Source organism: Rattus rattus, chromosome 10, assembly GCF_011064425.1.
Source record: "Rattus rattus isolate New Zealand chromosome 10, Rrattus_CSIRO_v1, whole genome shotgun sequence".
Taxonomy (NCBI): domain Eukaryota; kingdom Metazoa; phylum Chordata; class Mammalia; order Rodentia; family Muridae; genus Rattus; species Rattus rattus.
Genome location: NC_046163.1, coordinates 5535803 through 5559023, shown reverse-complemented (window position 1 = coordinate 5559023; position 23221 = coordinate 5535803). Strand labels below are relative to the sequence as shown.

The following is a 23221-nucleotide window of genomic DNA, read 5'->3' as shown; positions in this document are numbered from 1 at the left end:
AGGCAGGATAGCATACTTCAGAGTAGCCTAGTAGTATATTAAATCTAGGTTAGCCCTAGCTACATAGCACATCCAAACCTTTGTTAAAAAAAAAGGAAAGCAAAATCACCTTCCCAAATTTAAAAACAAATCTAGGAAATCAAACTCAATAATGGTCTAAGTATTGCTACCTGCTCATAGCTTCCTGCAAGCACATACAAGTTTCTAGGCAAGTTTATAAAAGAGTGAAAATATAGTTGTTTAAAAGATTTGCTTCATTTATGTTTAGTTCATATGTATGTATATGTATGTGTGTGTTTCCTGCGTGTATGTCTGTGAATCACATGCAGTGCCCAAAGAGGCAAGATGAGGTATCTGGTTCCCTGAAACTGGAGTTATAGTCTGTTTTATAGAGACTGTTACAGCAACCCTGTAGATGCTAAGAACCAAACCTAGCATCCTCTGAGTCCTCTACAAGAAGACAAGTGCTCTTAGCTTTCAAGACATCTCTCCATCCCCTAAAATACACAAATTTAAAATTTCTATATGACAATTTCTTTCCAAACTCTCTGGTATCTGTCCTCACCGGCAATGTTATTTCACGATTATGGTGGCTATTATTAAAGCTCTAGTACCAAAATGCAGTGTGTATTGTTGGTTTTAAACTTGAAAGTGTGATCTGTAATCCACTTTCTATTTCATCTCAAATGTCTGCTTCATGCCCAAGAAGAAAAGGCCAGGCTATCACTTTGAATTTTAACCATGGAGTGAGAGCTCATGAAGGTCATTCTCCGTCCTATGAGACTTACATGTGCTTCTCACATAATTTCAATCCCCAAAGTTGGTTAATATGGGAAGGAATGTGGATACACCTCCCAGTTGACAGGTAACCAACACATAAAATGGCGGGGCTGATGGCCAATGGTGGGCACCTCGGTCTTTGATTCTCTTTATACAGATTTCATCACCAAATCTTAGCATCCTTCTCAGCTTGTTACACTGAGCAGGCCCAGCAATTTCAATTAACCTGGACCCCCAAGATCTCTCAGACACTGGATCACCAACCAAGTAGCATACACCAGCTGAAATGAGGCCCCCAACCCATATTTAGCAGAGGATTCCCAGGTCTGGGTTCAATCAGAGAAGATGCACTTAACCCTCAAAAGACTGGAGACCCCAGAAAGTTTAGAGGTCTGGTAGGGTGAGGAAGGATGGGGACATCCTTGTAGAAACAAGGTTGGGGGCAGGGAGGAGGAGCAATCAGAGGGTGGACCAGGAGGGAAATAAAATCTGGAGTGTAAAAAGAAATAAATAAAAAAGAAAATAAAAACAGAACAGAATAACTTTAAGCTAATTACATTTTCTTAAAGAATAATATATTTGGATATATTAAATTGATCAGACCTTAGTATTCCTTAGTTCTGTGAATTTGTATTTAGGGTACTTTTATTTCTGTTTGTTTGTTTGCTTGCTTGCTGGCTTGCTTGTTCTTTGGGACAAGTTGTCAGAATGTAGCCCAGGCCATGGAATGCATACTCTGGAGCTTGTAGCTGTTCTCCTGCCTGGGTCTCTCATGTGTTACGCTAACAGAAATGAGACCCTATTTCTGGCTATTTTTTTTTAATTTACAGAAGTGAAAAATGATTCTGAAAATGCTTATGAATGCTCATGCTGTGGTTGGTTTTACCTTAATATTACCTTATAAGAATAGGTTCCGTAGAGAACATCATTCCACTTATAATATTGTTCTCCCTACTTAGAAGATCCTAAATAAAAGGACCTTTGCCCTTTCCCCATGCATATTTCTGAGATAAAAGGTGTGTGTGAAGTCCTTAGCACAGCTGAGTGAACAGTCACGTGAAGTGTTTGAGTTTCAGAGACAAGCCACAGGCGCTTCATTCCCCTTCTCCCTCTTCTGATCCCATGTGGACATTTAGGTATGACACTACCACAACTTCAGTAAGTCAGACATCTTCTAAAACAGTGCCAGGATAGATCGGTGGCACGTGGTGCACACAAACAAAAATAAAGAACCGCCAATCAACTCTTCATTTACCGTGTAGAGATAATGAGTCTATGCCTTAGGAAACTGAGGTCCAGTGAGGAGTGCAGAAAGTTCCAGTCCATGTTCTCAGAGTAGGTGTCAAAGAGGAAAAGAACAGCATTCTGAGAGAGCATATGTTGATTGACAATTGCTGTAATTCCTGTGAGGGTCAATGACTTTTCATCTTTGAGGAGAGAACCTGAGAGGTGAGCAAATTAGGTAAGGTAGAGAAAGTAGTGAAGAGGAAGAAAATACAGGTGAGAAGGATGCAGTGGGGATGAATGAGAGCTTGTAGCAGTATAGTGACCAGAACAAACCCAATAGGTCTGAGCTTGGGTGGGACCTCAGTGATACTAGGCCATGTGTACAGCTGAATAAACCTTTCATGAGCAGATCTGATGCCTCTGGCCAACCAAGGATGAGAGTTATCTGAGAGTGGAGAGCTCGTTTCTCATGGAAGAGAACAAGTAAGGGAGACCTAATCTTGTAGGAATAATCAGTTGTGTGGAAGCATCTGTCAATTAAAAGCTGATGGCTTATTAGCAAAAGCCGGGAAGTAGTAAATAGAATTCCTGTAGAGAGATTGGAACTCTGGGAGACAGTCAGAGGCAGGAGATTTGCTACCTGGACTCTAAGGAGATGGACATATAAAGCTGGGAACAGGTAACCGGCCATGTGACAGAACTTACACTAGTTTAAATGGGCTAATTGAGTTATGCACTATGGGAACAAGCCAGAGCTGAAGGCTTAGGCATTTATTATCAAATAATAAGCCTGCAAGTCATTATTCGGGAACTAGGGCACAGATGGAAAAGCCTAGGGTTACACAATCTAGATTTTTCTCCCTGGAAATTTTAGCATATGGCAAGGTATAGGAAGCAAAGAGGCACAGACATTAAAATAAAAGGTTATGGGGAAGCCCCCACTTTGTACTTTTGTGGTGTCAGCTGAGAGACCCAGCTGTCCTACATTCTGAGAGGTTTTGGATTCCAGACAGCACTCACAGGCAGAAGACTTGAGTGCTGCATTGACTATTCTGACAGACTGTCCCTGAAAGGTTAAGGTTGAGTGAAGGAAGAGAAACTGTCACATGGTTGGGAGAGGAGGAAGAGGAGGAGGAGGAGGAGGAAGAGGAGGAGGAGGAGAAAGAGGAGGAGGAAGAGGAGGAAGAGGAGGAAGAGGAGGAGGAGGAGACGGGAGGGATGACTAGAATTGTGATAAAGGGTTTTGTTAGTCTCAATTGAAAGAGCAATCACTACCTGAGAACCATCCAGATGGAAAACAGATAATGACTCGTCTGTGCTCCATCCTCATCCATCACTGTCTCCCAAACATAGGGCTTGGTGCCACAGACACTTGTTTCGCTATCATCGGAAAAGGATTATCTCATATATAAATTGACACAAGATTGCAACACAAATATTTACATTTAGTACACATGCCTCCCCCTTCCATATCCTCTACCCATATGGGTATACATATGTATAATGTTTTCATTTCGGAACCATTTGAGTGTATGTTGCAGCCAACATCCCTCTCACCCTTCAGTGATTATATGCAGCAAGCACTCTTAAGTGGAAGAATATTCTCTAAGGTAGGCACAGATAGTGAAGAATTGCAAAGCCTGTGAGAATGATGTTCTTCTACCTGCAGCTGATCCGTGGGCCAGGCTTCCGTGTCCCCATTCCCCTCCATAATCACTGCACAGCATTTGTAATGTCTGAGTATAAGACCCACACTCTGAGAACATTTTCCAGCATTTGCTGACAGTATCTCTTTAATCTCTTCACTCTCTTTCTTATCTTTCAACAAGAAGTCTTTGACATTTTCGAAGAATTCAGGCCAATATTTTGGATCCTGACAAAGTTGTTTTGTTTTCTTTGTCCCTAAGCACCAACTGTAACATAAACAGCTGACAGCTTAAAGCTCTGTGATTGGATATGCCGTCCATCACTTGTGTGTTCCAGAGCTTATGATTGGATTCAAATACATGCTGTCCCCCTTCCCCGGTGTCCTAAAATACAGCCCAGAAAGACTATGTGGGGATGTCCCTGGGCATTATAAAATCCTCACTCAAACACCTTAGCTAGGCAAAACTCAACTGATATTTATGCATTTTCCTAGCTCCCTCTTAGCAGCTGGCCAAGGAAGTCTTCTAAGGAACATTATATCATCTTGATTAGATCATAGCTCCTGCCGTGTTCTTGTCAGTCCCATTATGCTGAGGCATGTATCTGGCATTCCTCCTTCCAATTAACTCTAAATCTGACAAGCCAGGTCTCTAGGTGTGAGCATCTTTTATGAACTGTGGACTATACAAAGGTAGCGGCAGGCCTTCCTCACTGCTATCCCTAGGTTCTCCCTCCTGCTCCGTAGTGATTTATGCTTGCTGTTGGGATGGTGCCCCAGTGCATTCTTGTCACTGTTGTCTCTCCTCCTTCCTGTGTTTCCAGTGTCCGTACAAAAAGTCCCCTATTGTTCTCATTTGCTTTCTGTGGTAAATGAGAACTTATCAAAACTAACTTGGGGAGAAAAGAGTTTATCTCACCGTGCAACTCTAGGCTATAATGCATCATTAATGGTCTTCAAGTTAGGAACTCAAGGCAGGAACCAGAAGACAGGAACTAATGTGAAAAAATTGACTCCCTTTCCCAGACAGTATCCCCTCATCTGGGTGGTGGGATTTCATGCCCAACTCCCCTCTGCCCCTGCCGCATCCACTCCCCCTCTGTTTCTCTTCAGAAAAGGAAAGACCTCCCACGGATATCAACCAAACATGGCATATCAAGTTGCAGTAAGGCTAGGCACCTCCCTGTATTAAGGCTGGACACAGCAACTTATTATGTAGAAAAGGGTCCGCAAAGCAGTCAGAAGTGTCAGAGATAGCCTCTGCTCACACTGTTGGGAGTGCTACAAAAAGACCAAGCTACACAACTGTAACAAATACGCAGAGAGTCTAGGTCAGTCCCATGCAGACTCCGTTTGTCTGTTCAGTTTGGGTGAGCTCTATGGGTCCAAGTTCATTGATTCTGTGAGTTTTCTTGTGGTGTCCTTGATCCCTATAGCTTCTGTGATCTCTCAACTCTTATTCTATCTAATAGGTCTCATAGCTGGGTAAGACCAATGAGAGTTTTCTCATCTGGTAGTAGGCACAGCATCTTCCAGTATTATGGAAGCTAGTAGCTAGTATGGATGACATTTCCATGAATCCTTGACTGATTTTCCAAGGTCTATGTGTGACTCAAATATTTGTCAAGTTCTGAAAAGCAACCAAGAACACAGACAAAAGTGTTTGGAGAAATTAAGGAAACTCTTTGGCCAACAACTCAAAATGAGGGGATCAGTTGCTGGCACTGGGGGTTTTATTGCTAGCAAGTGGTATTTAGTTATGATACTGTCTTTCCATTATAGGATAACACCATATAAGCCCTCTTTATCTATGTATATTGTTTTAGTAAGTTTCCATGTTCATACCACCCAGAATGTACCAGACCTCTCTGAAGGTTTAAGTTTTAACTCTTCTTCATAGTCTGTGAAATAGGAGCACAGTTGATCCTGGACTTACCTTAGGGTAATATAAATTAAAAATATGATAAACCATAACTTTTTCAGAAACTTAAATATAACTCAGCTGTAAAGGACTTGCAAAGCACACATCAGGACCTGGGTTCAGTGCCCATTGTCTGCTTCTAGAAAAGGGGTGGAAAACTTACCTATGAAGATCATATCTCACTAACACTCTTTACTGTACAGCACTGGACTCTCTGTGCGACTGCAGAGCAGGCTGAAATTGTACATCACAAGACTGCCTGGCAGCACCAGAGAGAATTCCACCTGAAAAAAGGATCCAAACTCAAATACTAAGTACAGTTTCCACTGAATTCAGACCAATTTTGTGTCTTTGAAAAGGCTAACTATAAAGGCAAGCTGTCCTGCATGAGGACCTTCTATACATAAACAGAGAGAGGTAGGGGAAAACCCCTTTCCATCTTCCCTCTAGTTAAGTCCAGTTTGCAGCGGTACAATCACCAATTACATACATTTCTTATGGGAAGGAATATGCCTAAGGAATCATGTGGGGATTGCATTTACAGTTTTGATCCCATGTAATTGAAAATAAATGTGTTTCCTAGGTACAAGCTTAATCCAATAGTTGCTTTATCGTGAAATTAATCCTGGTATTAGAAAGTAGAAAACAGTTCTTACTCTGCAGGGAAATACTGCGGAGAGAAAATGGTTCTTAGAAAATAAACAGGAAAAAAAATATGTAGGGAAGGAAATAGTTTGGAAGCAATGATCATAGGTTTCAAGAGGGCTCTTTTGATAAAGATGATTAATTAGATTGATGACCTGTAAACACTTTGACCATAGCTTACTTTAAGAGTGCCTTTTTGTTTTACGACTGAATATAAATATCAGAAATAAAAGTTATATGAAATAATTATCATTTAAGTACATGACACATTTTCTATGCTATAGCCTGTCTTTTTTTCTAATTGCCACTTTTGATACATTAAATCAGGGAACAAGAAGGCCTGGTTAAGTGTAGACTTACAAGGCTGATAAGGTTTGAACCTTGGCTCCATTCCTTACGATCATGCTATGATGTGGATGAGTACATGCTATGCATGTCCTTTGGGACTGGGTTGCCTCACTCAGGATACTGTTTTCAAGATCCATACAACTGCCTGCAATTGATGATATTTTTGTTTTTAATGGATAAATAGCATTGCTTGGTGTAAATGTACCACATTTTCTTTATCCATTCTTCAGTTGAGGGACATTTTCTGGCTATTCTGAATAAAGCTGCTATGAGCATAGTTGAGCAAGTGTCTTTGTGAGATGGTCGAGCATGTTTTGGGTATATACCCAGGAATGGAATAGCTGGGTTTTGAGATAAAACTGTTCCCGGTTTTCTGAGAAACTGATAAATTGATTTCCAAAGTGGTTGTACAAGTTTGCACCCCCGTCAGCAGTGGAGGAGTATTTCCCTTGCTCTGATCTCAATAAATTGTGCTATCTCTTGAGTTTTTTATCATAGCCATTCTGATGGGTATACGATGGAACCTCAGAGTTGTTTTGATTTTTATTTCCCTGTTAACTATGGGCTTTGAACATTTCTTTTTTTGTTGATTATTTTCTTTATTTATGTTTCAAATGTTATCCTCCTTCACAGTTTCCCCTCCACAAACTCCCTCTCTCATACCCCATAACCCCTGCCTCTATGAGGGTGCTCCCCAACCCACCTGTCCAATTTCACCTCAGTGCCCTAGCATTGCTTACACTGGGTCATTGAGCCTCCACAGGACCAAGGGCCTCCCATCCCATTGATGCCAGATAAGGCCATCCTCTACTACATATGCAGCTGGAGCCATGGGTCCCTCCATGTGTAGTCTTTGGTTGGTGATTTAGTTCCTGGGAGCTTTGGGGGGTATGGTTGATTGATAATGTTGTTCTTCCTATGGGCTTCCAAAACCCTTCAGCTCCTTCAGTCCTTCTCCTAACTCCTCCATTGGGGTCCCCATGATCAGTTTAATGGTTGGCTGCTAGAATCCACGTCTATATTGGTCCTACTCTGGAAGAACTTCTCAGGGGACAGTTATACCAGACTCCTGTAAACAAGCAACTCTTGGCATCAGAAATAGTGTCTGGGTTTGGTATCTGAAGATAGTATGAATCCCCAGGTGGGGCAGTCTCTGGATGGCCTTTCCTTCAGTCTCTGCTCTACTCTTTGTCCCTACATTCTTTTTGACAGGAGCAATTCTGGATTAATATTTTTGAGATTAGTGGGTAACCCCATCCCTCAACTAGGGGTCATGCCTATCCACTAATTATAGTCTCTACAGGTTCTATCTTCCCTTTGTTAGGTATTTTGGCTAATGTCATCCATGTTGGGTCCTAGGAACCTCTTGGGTCTCTGACATCTGGAACTTTCTAGTGGCCATCCCCAGTTCCCAATCCCCCACTGCTATGCACCTCCATTCAAATTCCTGACCCTCTGTACTTCTCCCAAGTCTCCTCCCACATCTGATCCTGGCTCTCTTTCCTTCTCCTTCTCTCCCACCCAGATCTGTCCCTCTCTCTACCTTCCAAGATTATATTCTTCCTCCTTCTGAGCAGGACTGAAGAATCCACATTTTGGTCTTCCTTCTTGGGTTTCTTATGGTTTGTGGGTTGTATCATGAGTATTCTGAGGTTTTTTTTTGTTTGTTTGATTGGGTAATTTTTTTGGTTAATATTCACTTATCAGTGAGTATATACCATGTTTGTTCTTTTGTAACTGAGTTACCGCACTCAGTATGATATTTTCTAGTTCCATCCATTTGCCTGTGAATTCCATGATGTTGTAAATGTACATTTTCTATATCCATTCCTCTATTAAGGAACCTCTGGGCTGTTTCCAGCCTCTGGGTATTATAAATAAGGCTATTATGGACATAGTGAAACATGTGTCCTTATTATATGTTGGAGCATCTTTTGGGTATATACTCAGGAATGGTATAGCTGGGTCCTCAGGTAGTACTATGTCCAATTTTCTGAGTAACTGCCAGACTGATTTCCTGAGTTGCTGTGCCAGCTTGCAACTGTACCAACAAAGGAGGGGTGTTCCTCTTTCTCTACATCCTTGCCAGCATCTGAGTTTTGATCTTAGCCATTCTGACTGGTGTGGGGTGGAATTTCAGGGTTGTTTTGATTTGCATTTCCCTGATGACTAAGAATGTTGAACATTTCTTTAGGTGACTCTCAGCCATTGAGATTCCTCAGTTGAAAATTGTTTGTTTAGTTTTGTACCCCATTTTTAAATAGGGTTATTTGGTTTTCTGGAGTCTACCTTCTTGAGTTCTTTGTATATTTTGGATATTAGCCCTCTATCAGATGTAGGGTTGTTAAAGAATTTTTTCCCAATCTGTGGGTTGCTATTTTGTTCTATTGACAGTGTCTTTTGCCTTACAGAAGCTTTTCAGTTTTATGAAGTCCCATTTGTCAATTGTTGATCTTAGAGCAACATTTCTCTAAGTGCTTCTCAACTATTCATGATTCCTCTCTTAAGAATTCTATTTAGTTCTGTACCCTATTTTTTAAGTGAGTTATTCTAAAACCATTCTGGTGTCACTATTGAACATCCCTGAAGGGAAGGAAGGGCAGGGAGGATGAATCATAGATGTGGACATTGGGGAGGGGAGAGTAGAGTTATCACATATGCTCTCCTGACCTGCTAGTGACAAACCCAGTCATTTCTTGGGTCACATATTTCCACAACGAAAGCTGAGGTATGTAGTCTAGTCCTTTTACTTGGGGGAAAGAAATGACAGGATAGATTTCAGTTCATAATACAAGACTATGCCCAAAAGTTCAGTTCTGTGATAAAAACCCTTTAGCACACTGAGCTCAATGAGCTCTGAATGCATTCAGAGGATGTCCTGTTTTTCTTTTCTTTCTTGACATCTATTAACTCTGTGGGACACAAGGCACTTTGAAAGGGACTGTTGATGGGAATCCATCGAATCACACAATGCAAGCAACCTTATTATTCTGAGAATAGTAAGAGATGTAACTTAGCTTTTTAAAATTGTAACTTATAACAGATACAAGGTGACATATAACCAAGTACAGTTAAATCTTCCATGAATGAACCTTCCCAGTGCCCTGGAAGAACATCCCAGCTCCCTCATGTGATTGAAACCTCCCTTTCTCCACAAGAGTAAAACAAGTCCTAATTTCTAGATAATCTTTTCATAATCTATACATATAAAAAGTGTAGATTATGTTACAAGTAGTTGTAATCTGGGATGAGAGTTTCTAGGTTCTTGATATCCTCTTCAGGGAATTGAAGTAATCACTCACTAATTACTAAGTTGACATGAAAGTTTACACGAAAGCAAAGTGAAGGTTCTATGCAGTCAAGACAATATTCCCTGTGGTTGGAGATACTCAAGGATCACCGTAACCAATTATTGTTGCAAAGGGGTGACATGAGAATGCTTTGCTTCACTTTGACTAATATATATTAAGTCATATAACCTTGTCCTCTAATTCACATGCTCCTCACAATGCATCTGACTTTAATAATATCCACATCCAATTATTCATAATTGTAAGATGAACAATAAGGGATTCTCTGTACAGATCCACTTAGAGGACACAGTTTGCAGTATTGCTCATGCATCCAAAACCATTCTGTGCCAGATCAGCGCTCCTACCTTTCAACCTATACACAACCAGAGTTCCAGTCAGTACTATCAATAATCAGTGGTTATTAAGGAAGAGAAACGTATTCCATTGTTCAGAGTGCAGTGTGCATGCAACCTGATGTAAGTGAGGGTCCTATTTGCTAGCAGATTTCTGGGTGCACTGTTTGTAGAAAGGGTATATGCATAGCCCAAGCCAAGTGAAGTTCCAGGTTTCTAAATTACCTACTATGCTTGCCTGCCTGTAGTCAGTCTTCTGTTTTGGATAGATCTTTAAATCTCTTTTAGTATAGCTTCCCCTCCTATTTCGCTCTTTGTTTCTTTTTTCTTTTTCTTATTTCTCCCTTCTTGGTAATTTAGTAAGTGAGGAAAATAAGCCACCTATCCTATAAACTATTTCTAGTCTGTCTTTTGGGAGTCATATTTCCATGGTAAGGTTAAGCGTGTTCCTCTCTCTGAATTCCCTGTAACTTGGGAGTTGCAAAGCCTCCATCCGTCTTTGATGAACATTCTTTTTTTTTTCTCATCTTTATTAAATTGGGTATTTCTTATTTACATTTCATATGTTATTTCCTTTCCTGGTTTCCATGCCAACATCCCCCAACCCCTCCCCCTCCCATTCTATATGAGTGTTCCCCTCCCAATCCTCCCCCCATTACTCCTCTCCCCCATTCTTTACAGAAGCTATAATACATCAAGAAATATATGTCCAGGGGTCCCACTGGTTGTTGTTGTTGTTGTTGTTGTTGTTGTTATTGTTGCTGCTGCTGCTGTTTTGTTTTGTTTTGTTTTGTTTTTTGACAACAGGCATTGGTGTATCATGTCTACACCCTTTAATCAAGAAACCTAAAATGACACCATTCCCATTCCATCATCAGACCTCATTCCTTTATGGAATCATCCAGGAGGAGAATGTTTGCTGCAACTGCTATTACTCACCCACTGGCCCATTTTTGTGCAGATAATTCAAGAAAATGCTTTGCTTGGCTGGTTTACCACAAAGGTCTCTTTCACAGCCTTATGGGATCAGATTTAAATAAATCTTGTGCTTTGCACTTGTGCTATTTGTCATCAACCTAAACTTCAATTCTGGTGGTATTTTCAAATGTGTTCTGTAAACATTTAAATAGGTGTGACCTAGCAGGGTATTCAGGCTTCTCTGGACATATTTTTTCCTGTTAGATTTTTAATCAGCTATTACTTTAAAAATGCTTGCCTTTTTTGTTGGAAATAACCTTCAGCATCATGCTAAGAGAGCTAGGGATCTGGAGACACATGCATCAGCGTATCATTCTTTCTAAGCTGCTTCAGGAGACAGGACTTTGAGATGTTGTTCATCATTTCCTTTACTTTGAGGATGAAATATAAAGGTGCCTCATGGTGGTGTTTATCACTTACATGTGGAACCACAGAGGGTCACTCGGACTCTTTCTAATATCTGTATCTCCCTTTTTCCATGATATAAATCAAGCGACCAGGGAGAACGGGTGACTATAATCATAGCACATATGACATTTAGATTCTTCATTCCCTATTCACTGGGGAAAATCTCATGACAATAATACCAATGTGATCAACAATATAGATATTTCAAGTTTTGAGCAGAATTTAAACATGCTGTATTTATTCTTCTGCATTGGTATTGTATATGTATTTTCAGAGCACTCAGCTGTTACAGATTTCCACATATAAGGTTGGCTCATTTCATATGTGTACATTATTGGTTTCTAGCCACTTGGACGCACTAAGTTTAGTTGCCAATAGATCCTGAAGGACATACTCATGGCGGCAATTTAGCCCGAGTACTTGTATATTACTAACAGTTCATCTTCAGTCTTTGTAATTGAAAGTCAGCCTCACTGTGTAATATACCCTCAGATCCTTTTGAATGTGAATCTTTATTATATTTCTATGCTTTTCTAACATAAAGTTTCCCCGCCACAATATGGGAAAGTGATTTTTGTTTTCTCTATAAGCCATCTGGCACCTTTTCCTAGATATTTAGGTTTTCTTTTTCTCCCTCCTATTCAAAGTTAAATAATTATGCCAGAATATGTTTCCATATTGACAACTACAACTATGGTGTACTCTTTTTCAATGGGCAGTTTCAAATCTCTTTTGTTTTGATTGTTACGTTTCCTTAAAGGATTTTTTTTCCTCAACCATTGAAGTCTATGCTTCTGCTTTGGTTTCTTGTGAAGTCTTATTATATTTGTGATGTTTGGTTTGTCTTATTTCTCTGTTCATCAGCTTTTCTCAAATCCTCCCAGTGTCTTATCAGTGCTTACTTTTAGCATTTTTTTATGTCTATAAAGACATGATTTGTTACACTTCTTAATCTTGTGTGTCTTTCTCATTTCTGAAAATGACTTTTCCTTTTATTTTGAATTGTTCACAGAAGCCAGTTACTTGGTGTCTGAGTTCCTATAATTCTTATTTATGTTAACATCTTTTTGTTCCTGTGTCATTTCCTAGCTAGCTTGGTTCCTACTGAAAGTACGCTTCCTGTCTGTGTTCCCCTGTATCTCTGCTTAACCGTGTTACCTGTAGGATTCCATTCATCGTTCTCATGTGGAATTTGAATTCCGCTACTTTCTTTGTTTCTTGCTCTGTAAAATTACTTGTGTGAACTTTTGGAAAGGGCTCTCCAAAACTAACTCTGCTACCCTGAGATTTCCTACTTCCCCTTTCCCCTCCAGCTGCTCCAGACAGACCCTCCGGATCCTTTGAAGTGATTCTTCCTAGTTTTCTCAGTTTGATGATCTAACAACCTATTTGTCTTCAGTGGTGTGGTGAAGGGTTGTAGAGCATTCTGGAAGGATAGGAGCTTTGAAGTAGCAATACAAAGAGTTAAAGAAGCAGGAAGCAGGGACTCGCTGGGCCCTCCTGTGGCCTCTGCGCTCCTATCCTTTTGAGTAGACCTTCTGTGTCTCAGTTTAGTTGTCTACTTGTGGCCATCACTCTGACCCCATGTCCAGTTTTTCTGTTCTGCTTTCTCTTGCCTAGACCTCACATATCACAGGTACCCTGAATATGCCACACTGTCCCTCACTGGCTCACCATCTAGGCTTGTGGAGATGAGTCAGTATACTCCTTTGCTTTTGACTTCCCTGTTCAGTTGTCTTTGATGTGCAAAACCCTTTTCATGTAAGTTACTAACTCTTTGGAATCTCATGAAAGGCATAAGAAAAATACTTTAGGCCCAGATTTTTCTTAACCTTTGAAGCAGGGCCTAATTTCCTTTTAAAACTCTCTACAAAGCATTTCAATATTTTGTTATGTACCTTTTGCTACATTTGTCCAAATAAGAAAGTGAAGTTCAGGAACATGCATCCACTGACCTTATGAAAGCCAGACAACTGAGGGAGCAACCCTCTGATGATTATCAGATAGACTTTAACCCAATGACTACAGTGGCTTCCCATATCTGACTGGGGAGCTGAATTCATGCTCATCTTCAAGCAAGAAGTCAGCAGAATGATATAAATTCACAAATACTTGGTCCAATAATAGATTTTGTGAAACTATAATCTTTAATATTTCAGTGATATTAAATAAAGCCTTCTATCTGAATTTATTTTGGATGGTTTAGATTATCTGTTATCTGTTCTATGAGTTCATTAAATGCATTTGTTGATAAGTTTTATCAAGTTAATGATGGCTTCCATCAAGATTGTTTGAGATATATAAGAGTAAGAGTAACAGGAATATTCTTGTTGGATATACAGAACTTTGGGGAAAACCATATTAGGCAAAATGAACACTATGCAAGGTTTATCATTTGTTTACTAATGAAAGTTTATAAAACCCATTCTGGTTGCCCAAGATAAACAACCATCCTACAGAACAGACACTTATTTCAATCTGCCACATCAGACACAGTACCAAAATATGAAGACATGGGCCTTCCAGATAACCCATGGGAAAAAAAACACATACACACATATGCAACACATACCCAGTACATATTCAGCTGGCCTTTAGATGATGAGTCTAAAGGAGTGAGTGGAAGTTGTCAGATGGGATATTTTACTTTGAGATGAGGGTAAGAATTAAAGCCAGGTAAGAAAGCTTGTTGCTACGGTGAACAAAACATATGAAGATACAAGGTGGCAAGGAAGGCTTGAACTTTAGGAAATTATGCTTTACAAAGATATTAAGCTAAAAAGCCAATTCTTGTGAAGCGTTCATAACCTAGAGGGGATGTGGTTATGCTGGTTACAAGCTACCTAGAAAATAGCCTTCAGTTGTGTGCCTTAATCTTTTCAAGAAAATTAGTCCTAAATTGACTCTGAGTTTGCTGTCTGCACAACATTTTTCCATATTTAAGAAATGAATCCTTTGTCCTTATACAAATAATATAAATATTGCCTGATTGAGATGTTTGTTTGGGGAGTTTTGGGCCAATGAAGAAACCATTAAAACCTAGAACAGTCATTCTCAACCTTTGGATCTCCATACCTTTGGAAGTCAAACAACCCTTTCATAGGGGTTGCTTAAGACCATCTGCATATCATGCTTCATTATATTATAATTTATAACAGTACCAAGATTACAGTTATGAGAGAGTAACAAAAATAATTTTATGATCTGGGTCACCACAACTTGAAGAACTGTATTAAGGAGTCACAGCATTAGAAAGGATAAAAACCATTGGATTAGAGATTTCATCAAATACTACTACTACTACTACTACTACTACTACTACTACTACTTACTACTACTACTACTACTACTACTACTTACTACTTTCTACTACTACTACTACTAACTACTACTACTACTTACTACTACTACTTTCTACTATGACTACTAACTACTACTACTTACTACTACTACTACTTACTACAACTACTTTCTACTACTACTACTAACTACTACTACTTACTACTACTGCTACTTATTACTACTACTACTACTTACTACAACTACCTTCTATTGCTACTACTAACTACTACTACTACTTTCTACTACTACTACTAACTACTACTACTACTTACTACTACTTCTTCTTCTTCTTCTTCTTCTTCTTCTTCTTCTTCTTCTTCTTCTTCTCCTTCTCTTTCTTCACTTGCTACATTAGGGTGAAATCATTGTTATTGGAATGTCTTGTAATAGCTACCAGAGAAGAGGAAGTCATTAAAAATGTGACCACTAAGTTTTGATAAATAACAAGTAGAAAAAGATGAGAGGAAACAATAATCTCACACTTATTAATATCAACATAATTTTCATAAAAAAGAGCTTCATAAGAGTTTCCTCTTTCATGAGAAGACTCTAAGAAGAGTTTGAATTGTTTATATAAATTCAAATCATCCATGAGTTCCTCTTCAATTGTGTCTATGGATAAGGAATTGACAAGAGAATTAGCTGAAATGTTTGAATTCAATATATCTAAATTATCTGAACAGAAAGTTAAACCAAAGAGGATAATGTAAAGCCATGTTAAACAAATGTGCACACTGTGAGATTTGATGGATGAAACCCTACAAATCTCATCAAACCACAGGCTCTCACTATCCACTTGATCTTGTGCTTTTAGATGAAGGAAAGTAAGCCATGTGTTATTGTACTACTACATATTTTAGATTTCAAGATGTTTCAGACTTTGTATTTTCATAGTAGGGGCACCAACCCCTAAAGTCTATGCAAATATTCTGAAGTCTGAAAAATGTTCAAATCAGATTACTGCTGACCTAAAGCACTGTATATGCATTTGATTTGTGTGTCTGTTTTATCTTCCCTTTTATCTCATGGCTTAGACTAAGCAGATACATGGATTCAGGTACATAGTCAATTATTTCAAACAGTGATTGATTACTTTATGAAAACAAATGCAGCAGAGCACTAATCTAGAAAGTCTACCAGGGTTCTATTATTTTCCTTTATTGACCAATCAGTTAAGTTTTTATTCCTCCTCAATGAGTGCATGAGTTTAAATTACATGGTAAACTAGAAATAAATTATTGGAAAGCATTAGCATGGAATTTGTCTGCATATACTTGATTAATTGTTTCTTCTTGATCATCTGGATACAATGTAATACAATTAAATATAAAATTTAAAATATTGACAGATTATTTGAGTGTGAAATCATGTGGATAACAAAGGTGTTTCAATTACCTAAGCTTTAGAAGAAAATGTGTGAATCTCCCTGTCCCCATAGTTCAGTGTAATCCAACACTGTCATTGAGTTAACCAAGATTCAGTAAACAAGTTTTAGGTTTGGTATGATACCTGAAATGGCCAAAGGAAGAAGAATAATTAAAATGACATCTCAGACATAGAAATGGCTATTTGGTGAACACAATTCAAATCCTTTTATTCTTCAAATCTATAAACCTTCTTGGATTTTTCAGGGCCTTGTATTGCATGTTGTGAATGTATTGGTGATATTTATTAGAAAACTGCATTACATAGTTTGTTCCAGGTTTTCACTGGATTAAAAGAGAAGCAGAAGCTTATGTTCATCATGCCCTAATGATTTAAAAAAAGAAAGAAAGAAAAAGAAGAAACAGGGTAATAAAAAAATAATATCAGTACAAAGATGTAGCATATGCACATATGTGTTTAGAATTAAATCCATCGACAGACCCATGAATATAAGTGAAATTTTCTTAAAAAGCAAGAGAAGAATTTATCATCAGTAGAGCTCTTCTTGTTGAGGGAGTAAACCTGGATTAAGTTTTCTGGGGAAGGTGAAGAATAAGGTTTGAAGGAGATTCGAAAGAAGGCCATTCCCCAGGAGGAGCAGGAAGCACTTCTGTGGGTAGACCAGTTGTATGAAATGAGGCAAATAGATGTATCTGGCTCCAGTGTTATTATATGGCCCAAAACTATGGGATGATATATGGTCCCAGGTGAAGACGTTTTTCAATAAATCTTTGGAGTTTGCATTTATGTATTTATTTTGAGGGAGTTTGACAAGCTTATGGTGATTCATCCCCTTGGGTCAGAGAGCTCTCAAATAAAAAGATTCTACTTCATCCATATTAATTTAATAATTTTATTCTTATGTGTAGCTGTTTGTCCTGGGAATTTTGAAAATAATTTTCACATGTTAATATTCTGTGTGATTATCTCTGTTGAGAAACTGAAGTCATGTTATTTCGTTTAAAGATGAAAATATATTGGTTGTCAGATAAAATGAAAATGGAAGGCAAACCACCTTGCATCACATAATCATTTTCTCCTAACCACAAGCAGAAGCATTTGCAGGCATAGCCACAACCTCATTGCTGTTAACTTCAGTTTCCTCTCTGTTCTGTGCCTGCATGTGCACATATAACTGTAAATTTATCACTCACTGTGTGTCCTTGTCTGCCTGCTCTTGACTTTTGTAGTCATGTGACCCCCATGCAACACAGAGAAGAACTCGGCATTTGCTGAGGCCCTCGCTGAACTCAAGAACTTGTGGGGAAGACTCGCAGGTGCGGCCCTGTCTGCTCAATGAAAACTGTTTCCAGTTCCAGTACAATCTGACAGGTAGAGTTAAACCCGACTATGACTGCTTTCCCTGAATATTGACTTAACTTGGTGTGTGCATCCTCTTCTGTCACTGGGGAGGGACGTGGAACACTGAGAGTTTAGTTCTAGTTGACTTTCATGGAAACAAGCATTTATTTATAGCTTGTGGATACTTCAAAGCCACCCATAATTTCTGAATAACAGCATGGCTTCAAACAATGCTACAGTTAAATTTGATTATCCTCATGCCTTTCATTATTTTAGTATACTACTCAAGTCTACAATATATTTTCCCCATAGGTAATTTTTTAAATGAGAGTCCTGACCAGTTATGGATACTAGAGAGATAGAAAAGGAGTAAGAATAGCATTACATGAATTGTTTAGCCCTATGTTTGTCTGAGCATACAGGACATGCCCAAACCAAGAGAGTTGCTATTACACTTATCTACTACCTCCCACTGCCCCACCAGGGGATATGCAAAACTGCCACCAAATGCAGGACCATGATAGGTCTTAGCATTGGAGTCAATACTTAGGAACACACCACAATATGCCTATGCAAGCATGCTAAAACCTCTGTTTCCTGCACGTGGGAGCAGCTGAGAATGCTCATGATACAAGTGTCTAGTTCTCTCATGGATGAATGGCATTCATGCTTTTTCTTTGGGTCTGTGCTTTTTATACCAATTCTGCAGAAATACAACAAAAATATTGCTGTATTGAGAAAGCATATATTGAGGACTAAATTTTCTTTAACCATACATTAATTTGTTATAAATATAGAAATATTTTTGAAGATGTTTTTATTAACATAGTCAAGGACCTGTAACATCCACACCTATAAGGCGAGTTTTCTTTCCTTGTTTTAAGTCAAATTAACTATGGGGGCACGGCAAATCACCTTGCATGGCCATGGTCAGTTTAAAATACCACTAGGCAGTACTATAAAGCTACTTGCCCAAAGATGGCACTTTTAAGCACTTCCACAGAATTTCTCCTGCAAGCTTTCTAGAGTCTCTCACAAAGACTGTGATCCCATTTCTGAGCTTTCTACTGTCTTGATCCAATCACCACCATCAAAAGTTTCCAATACCTACTTCTACCACCTTAGAAGTTAAGACTTGGGGATATAGGCCTGGGGATGGGGCACAAACATAGAATTAGTGCTGTAGCTTGAGTGTTTTCTCTCTCATTTGTCTATTAGAAATAGTTTTCTCTTAAGAAAGTTGGTCTTTCTTTATTCTTCTGGTTAGTGTCTCTCCTATCCTACCAAATGGTCAGTGTAACCATTTTGGTTTGTATCTTGGTTTGTTTTACCTCTAGAAAACAAACACTAAATTAATGCAGTCCATGTGTTTCAGTTTCGTCTACCTGTTTATCTTCTAATATAGTAATTGTATGAGACATTGCGAAGACACTTAGGGTGCTGTAAAATTGTGGACTTCTCTCTTCCACCTATACAGATTATCAGAGCTTGGGTGTGGTTGTCTCGCAAGCCTAGACCTTTGAAATTCAGTGTTTATGGTCCTCTTCCTATAGAGTGGAGCACATGCCAACTGAGTGAAAACATTTCCTGTGGCCAGGGTGTGAGGACCCGCCTGCTGAGCTGTGTGCGCAGTGATGGCAAGCCTGTCAGCATGGACCACTGTGAGGAGGTAACTCCTGTGGGACTGTGGAATGGGGTCTCTTAGCCTTGGTCCTTAAGCTTCACAACACCTTACAGACTGTAAGACACTGACCAAAATGTTGCTGGTTTTATGTGACTAGTTTAGACCTACTCAAAAGAGTAAGCAATGAATTGAGTACTTCCAAGAACTTTCTAGCAAGCTGTTGGGGTTGATGCCTTTACTACTGTGGTGTGACTTCTTATACTGACAGGTGACTCATTTGATTGCTGTGATAAACATGTTCTCCTCACATAAGACAGATGCTGACCCTAGATGTAGAAAACATGGACAATTTCCTTAACTAAGAATTGCCAGATGATCAACTATACTACTGTCTTTTCTCTCTCTCTCTCTCTCAAACTGTGCAAGACCTCCACATAAATTTTTAAATTAGGAGGTTCTGACTGTTTCTAATGTTATGGAATTTGGAGAAAAGCTACAATCAGACCCATTTTAAAGAAACTGATATTTCCTTCCTGGATGTAAATTCAGCAAAGAGGGCCAGCTCAATAGAAATAGGCATATTATCATATTGCATGCATCAGAAACAACTTGCAGGATTGAAGATAGAATTCCAGTAATCATAGGCATCTACAGAAAGATCTGTAATATGTTGACAGATTAACAAAGGTCTGTCTCCATTTTTATAATGGAAGATTCAGCAGAAATTAGAACAAAGACTTCCTTACCATGCCTAAAACAATCCTAAATCTCAGTATTGTCCTAATCCCTAACCAGCAGTGTGGCTGTCATCTCTGATTCTGACTATAAAAACGTCTGTCGAAGACTGGGTGCCCCAATTCGTACCATTCTGCAAATGGCTGACCTTCCATAGACAACTATTGGTCAACTGTCATTGCTTTGTTTGAAGACTTTATTTCCTTTAGTCTCTCTCTAATACACTGCCTCAGGAAAGACGTCAACCATCTACTACTATCCTAGGTAAACAATGGTCACACTCAGACCTGTCCCCACTAGGTTAACATTCCTTCACAGTGCAGAAATGAGAAGGATGTTTTAGCTGACAGGAGCACCCTGTTGAAGTGTAGAAGTTCAGGTGAGCTGCTGATTTTATTTTTGTCTCTGTTTTGTTTATGATACCTTTAGCTATTAGTTTTGAGCTGCTTGTGTGTGTAAAAAATATTTTCTTTTGATGCAAGAAGAGATGTAAATTAGTCATTAATAAAATCAGTTTCCTTGTTTTCTAAATGGCATGTATCAAACATATGTTTAGTGACTATTCATTTAAAGAAGTCTTAAATCATTAATCTAAATGGCAGATCTGTATCATATCAATAGTCACAGATCCCTTTATGGAACTTTCTGTGTTAGTCTCTTAGAAAGTCATCATGATATGATAACCAATTTTAGTTTTGAGTAAATGTGCTAACATTATTTAACATGTGTTATATGCCAAAACTCCCCTAATTAAACATACAATCTATGAGTGGCACACAGCACAGGCGTCAGTATCCACTCTCTGATTCTTGGGTAATTTGTTCCTTCACTGAAGGATCTTCTATCTTGGTCATAATACAACATACAAATTATATCTAACACTGATTTCAGAGAAGAAAGTGAACTGTCCCAACAATTTGTCGACTGATTAGAACTGCAATAACATTGCTCACTTGGTCATTTGGGATCTCAGAAGAATCATTTATTTTATCCTTGTTCCTATTCTGAGTACTACTAGCCTTGCTGATAATTTTGAACTCTCTGTATACCATCAGCCCTTCCCAGGATCTCTGGATGGAATGATGACATACCTTCCTACTTTGTTGTTAACTGAACAACATGATAGATCTCTGTGTCATGTAACTTCATACTTTCCCAGCACCTGAGTAGTGAATCTTTGCTAGGGTTCAGAGCTTATAGTAAAAAATTTTGACTAAGCAAATGTCACCAGTGAAATAACAATAGTTGTTTTGGTAGCTACCGACTTATAAGATAATGGATATTTGTTCTCAGACCACAACATGGAAAGGTAATTTATTACAGAATAAAGGGCACTCTTGTCTGTAAATGAATAGCAATCTGGTTAGTATTAAAGGTGTATCTCATTGCATTTGCAGCGTAATCTGGACAAACCCCAGAGGATGAGTATTCCCTGTCTGGTGGAATGTGTGGTCAACTGTCAGCTCTCAGGATGGACGACATGGACAGAGTGTTCACAAACCTGTGGTCAAGGAGGTATTTGGCATTCCCTGTTTGTTCCTACTCCTAAAAGTAGCTTGACAATTGGCAAATACTATAGCGAACAGCTGAAGCTAACACAGGGTTGATCCAGAGGAGAAAAGACCTCTAAGTGTGGGTGGAAGAAACAACTATAACAGTAGCAGGTCACAGAAGAGCTGGCTAGCCTGTGGGTCAGTATCTCATCAGAAGATCCTAAATTCTACCAGTTGAAAACATGTGGTCATGATGGTTTTAGACTATGTATTATGTCAGTAAAGCTGGACACAGTGACTAGAGACTTGTTTCTACCCATGTATGACAGGGCTTGTTTCTGCTTCAAAGAGGTAATCAATCACATAGGCTGACAAAGATCCCGAATGTCAACACCATTGCCCTGGAGGGTAATGTATTTGTGATGTTATTATGAATCATATTGGAAGTGGTGTTCCTCTCTCCCTTGTGTATTATATAAGAGGATATTTAGTCATTGTTCCCAACTCAGAGCAAGAAGGTTAGGACAGGAAATATAGTTTCTGAGGGCTGGCTGCTTCCCACTTCCTATTCAATGAACATATGATGGACTAGAGTCTTGAAGGGTTGCCATTTATCAGCTGGTGAATGTCAGAAACTTAGAATAGAAACCTAGGAAGAAATCTTGGCATTATGGTTACTCAACAAGTAGAGGAGGAGAAGGAAGGAACTTCAAGTTGGAGGAATCAGGGATCAGGTAGGAGAAGACATTAAGACCTGAATCTCCTTACTCACCAGAAATACTCAAAAGCTGTTTTCTAGAAGTCCTGAGATGGACTATGGTGTGAGACTCTTTCTAAGATGTACAAATGGGGAAAGTTGGGTTGTTCACTCTTGGTCTTGACTTCATGGAGTCTTGGATAGGCAGGAGTCAGCACACAGCAGGAGCTCTTCTGAGAACTCAGCTGTAAGATCTTGGAGACAATAGAGATGAAAATGGAAGCCATGAGGCGCACTGGGAAAATGTAGCTAAGAACAATGCTAAGGAAAATGTAGCTATACATAAGTAGAAACAAGGAAGTACGAGGAAAGGCAGCTCAGGTGTTTTACAAAGAGCATCACTCACAATGAAAGAATGGGTGTCTCAGATTCCAATAATAATGGTAGTAGTAGTAATACTAATAGCTAGCAGACTGTAATCTTCTGCACAAATAGAAACAAAAGCCCCAGGAAAACAAATGTTACGCCTTAGAGCCAGGAGCTGGTTATTGTTCTACACAATTCCTAAACCATGCCTTAGAGGCAGCTTCCAGGAGAGACCATTTCAAAGTCAGATCAATCCAGGTTCAAATTGCAGCTAGTCAGGTGTTTAATTTTTCTGGAGTCAGCAGTTTTGCTCTATCATTTATATGTTTTACTGAAGTTTGCCACCATGTGCCCGAAGCAAGTGGGTCAGACTGAAACCTGTAACACCAGGGAGCAAAATGCACGTCTTCTCTTTATACACTCGAGCTCAGGTATTTCTTACAGTGCTGGAATGCTAAACCACACTGAGGCTTTGTTTATGGCTTGCCATGAGGTTTAGGAAGTCATACAGTGTCTTCGTTATGGTTTCTATTGCTATAATGAAGCACCATGAACAAAGCAAGTTGAGGAGGAAAGAGTTTATTCAACTCACACTTCCACACTGTAGTTTATTCCTGAAGGAAGTCAGGACAGGAACTC

At 39.1% G+C, this 23221-nt stretch overlaps 1 protein-coding gene across 1 annotated transcript in view; it reads left to right on the top strand.

Annotated features, from left to right (window-relative positions):
* LOC116911550 (thrombospondin type-1 domain-containing protein 7B) overlaps positions 1-23221 on the top strand; it is an 852321-nt gene that overhangs the window by 801463 nt on the left and 27637 nt on the right. The window contains exons 19-21 of the mRNA XM_032915540.1: positions 17556-17697; positions 19221-19336; positions 21424-21541. Of these exons, the coding sequence (XP_032771431.1) occupies positions 17556-17697; positions 19221-19336; positions 21424-21541 (376 nt within the window). The remainder of the gene's footprint in view (positions 1-17555; positions 17698-19220; positions 19337-21423; positions 21542-23221) is intronic.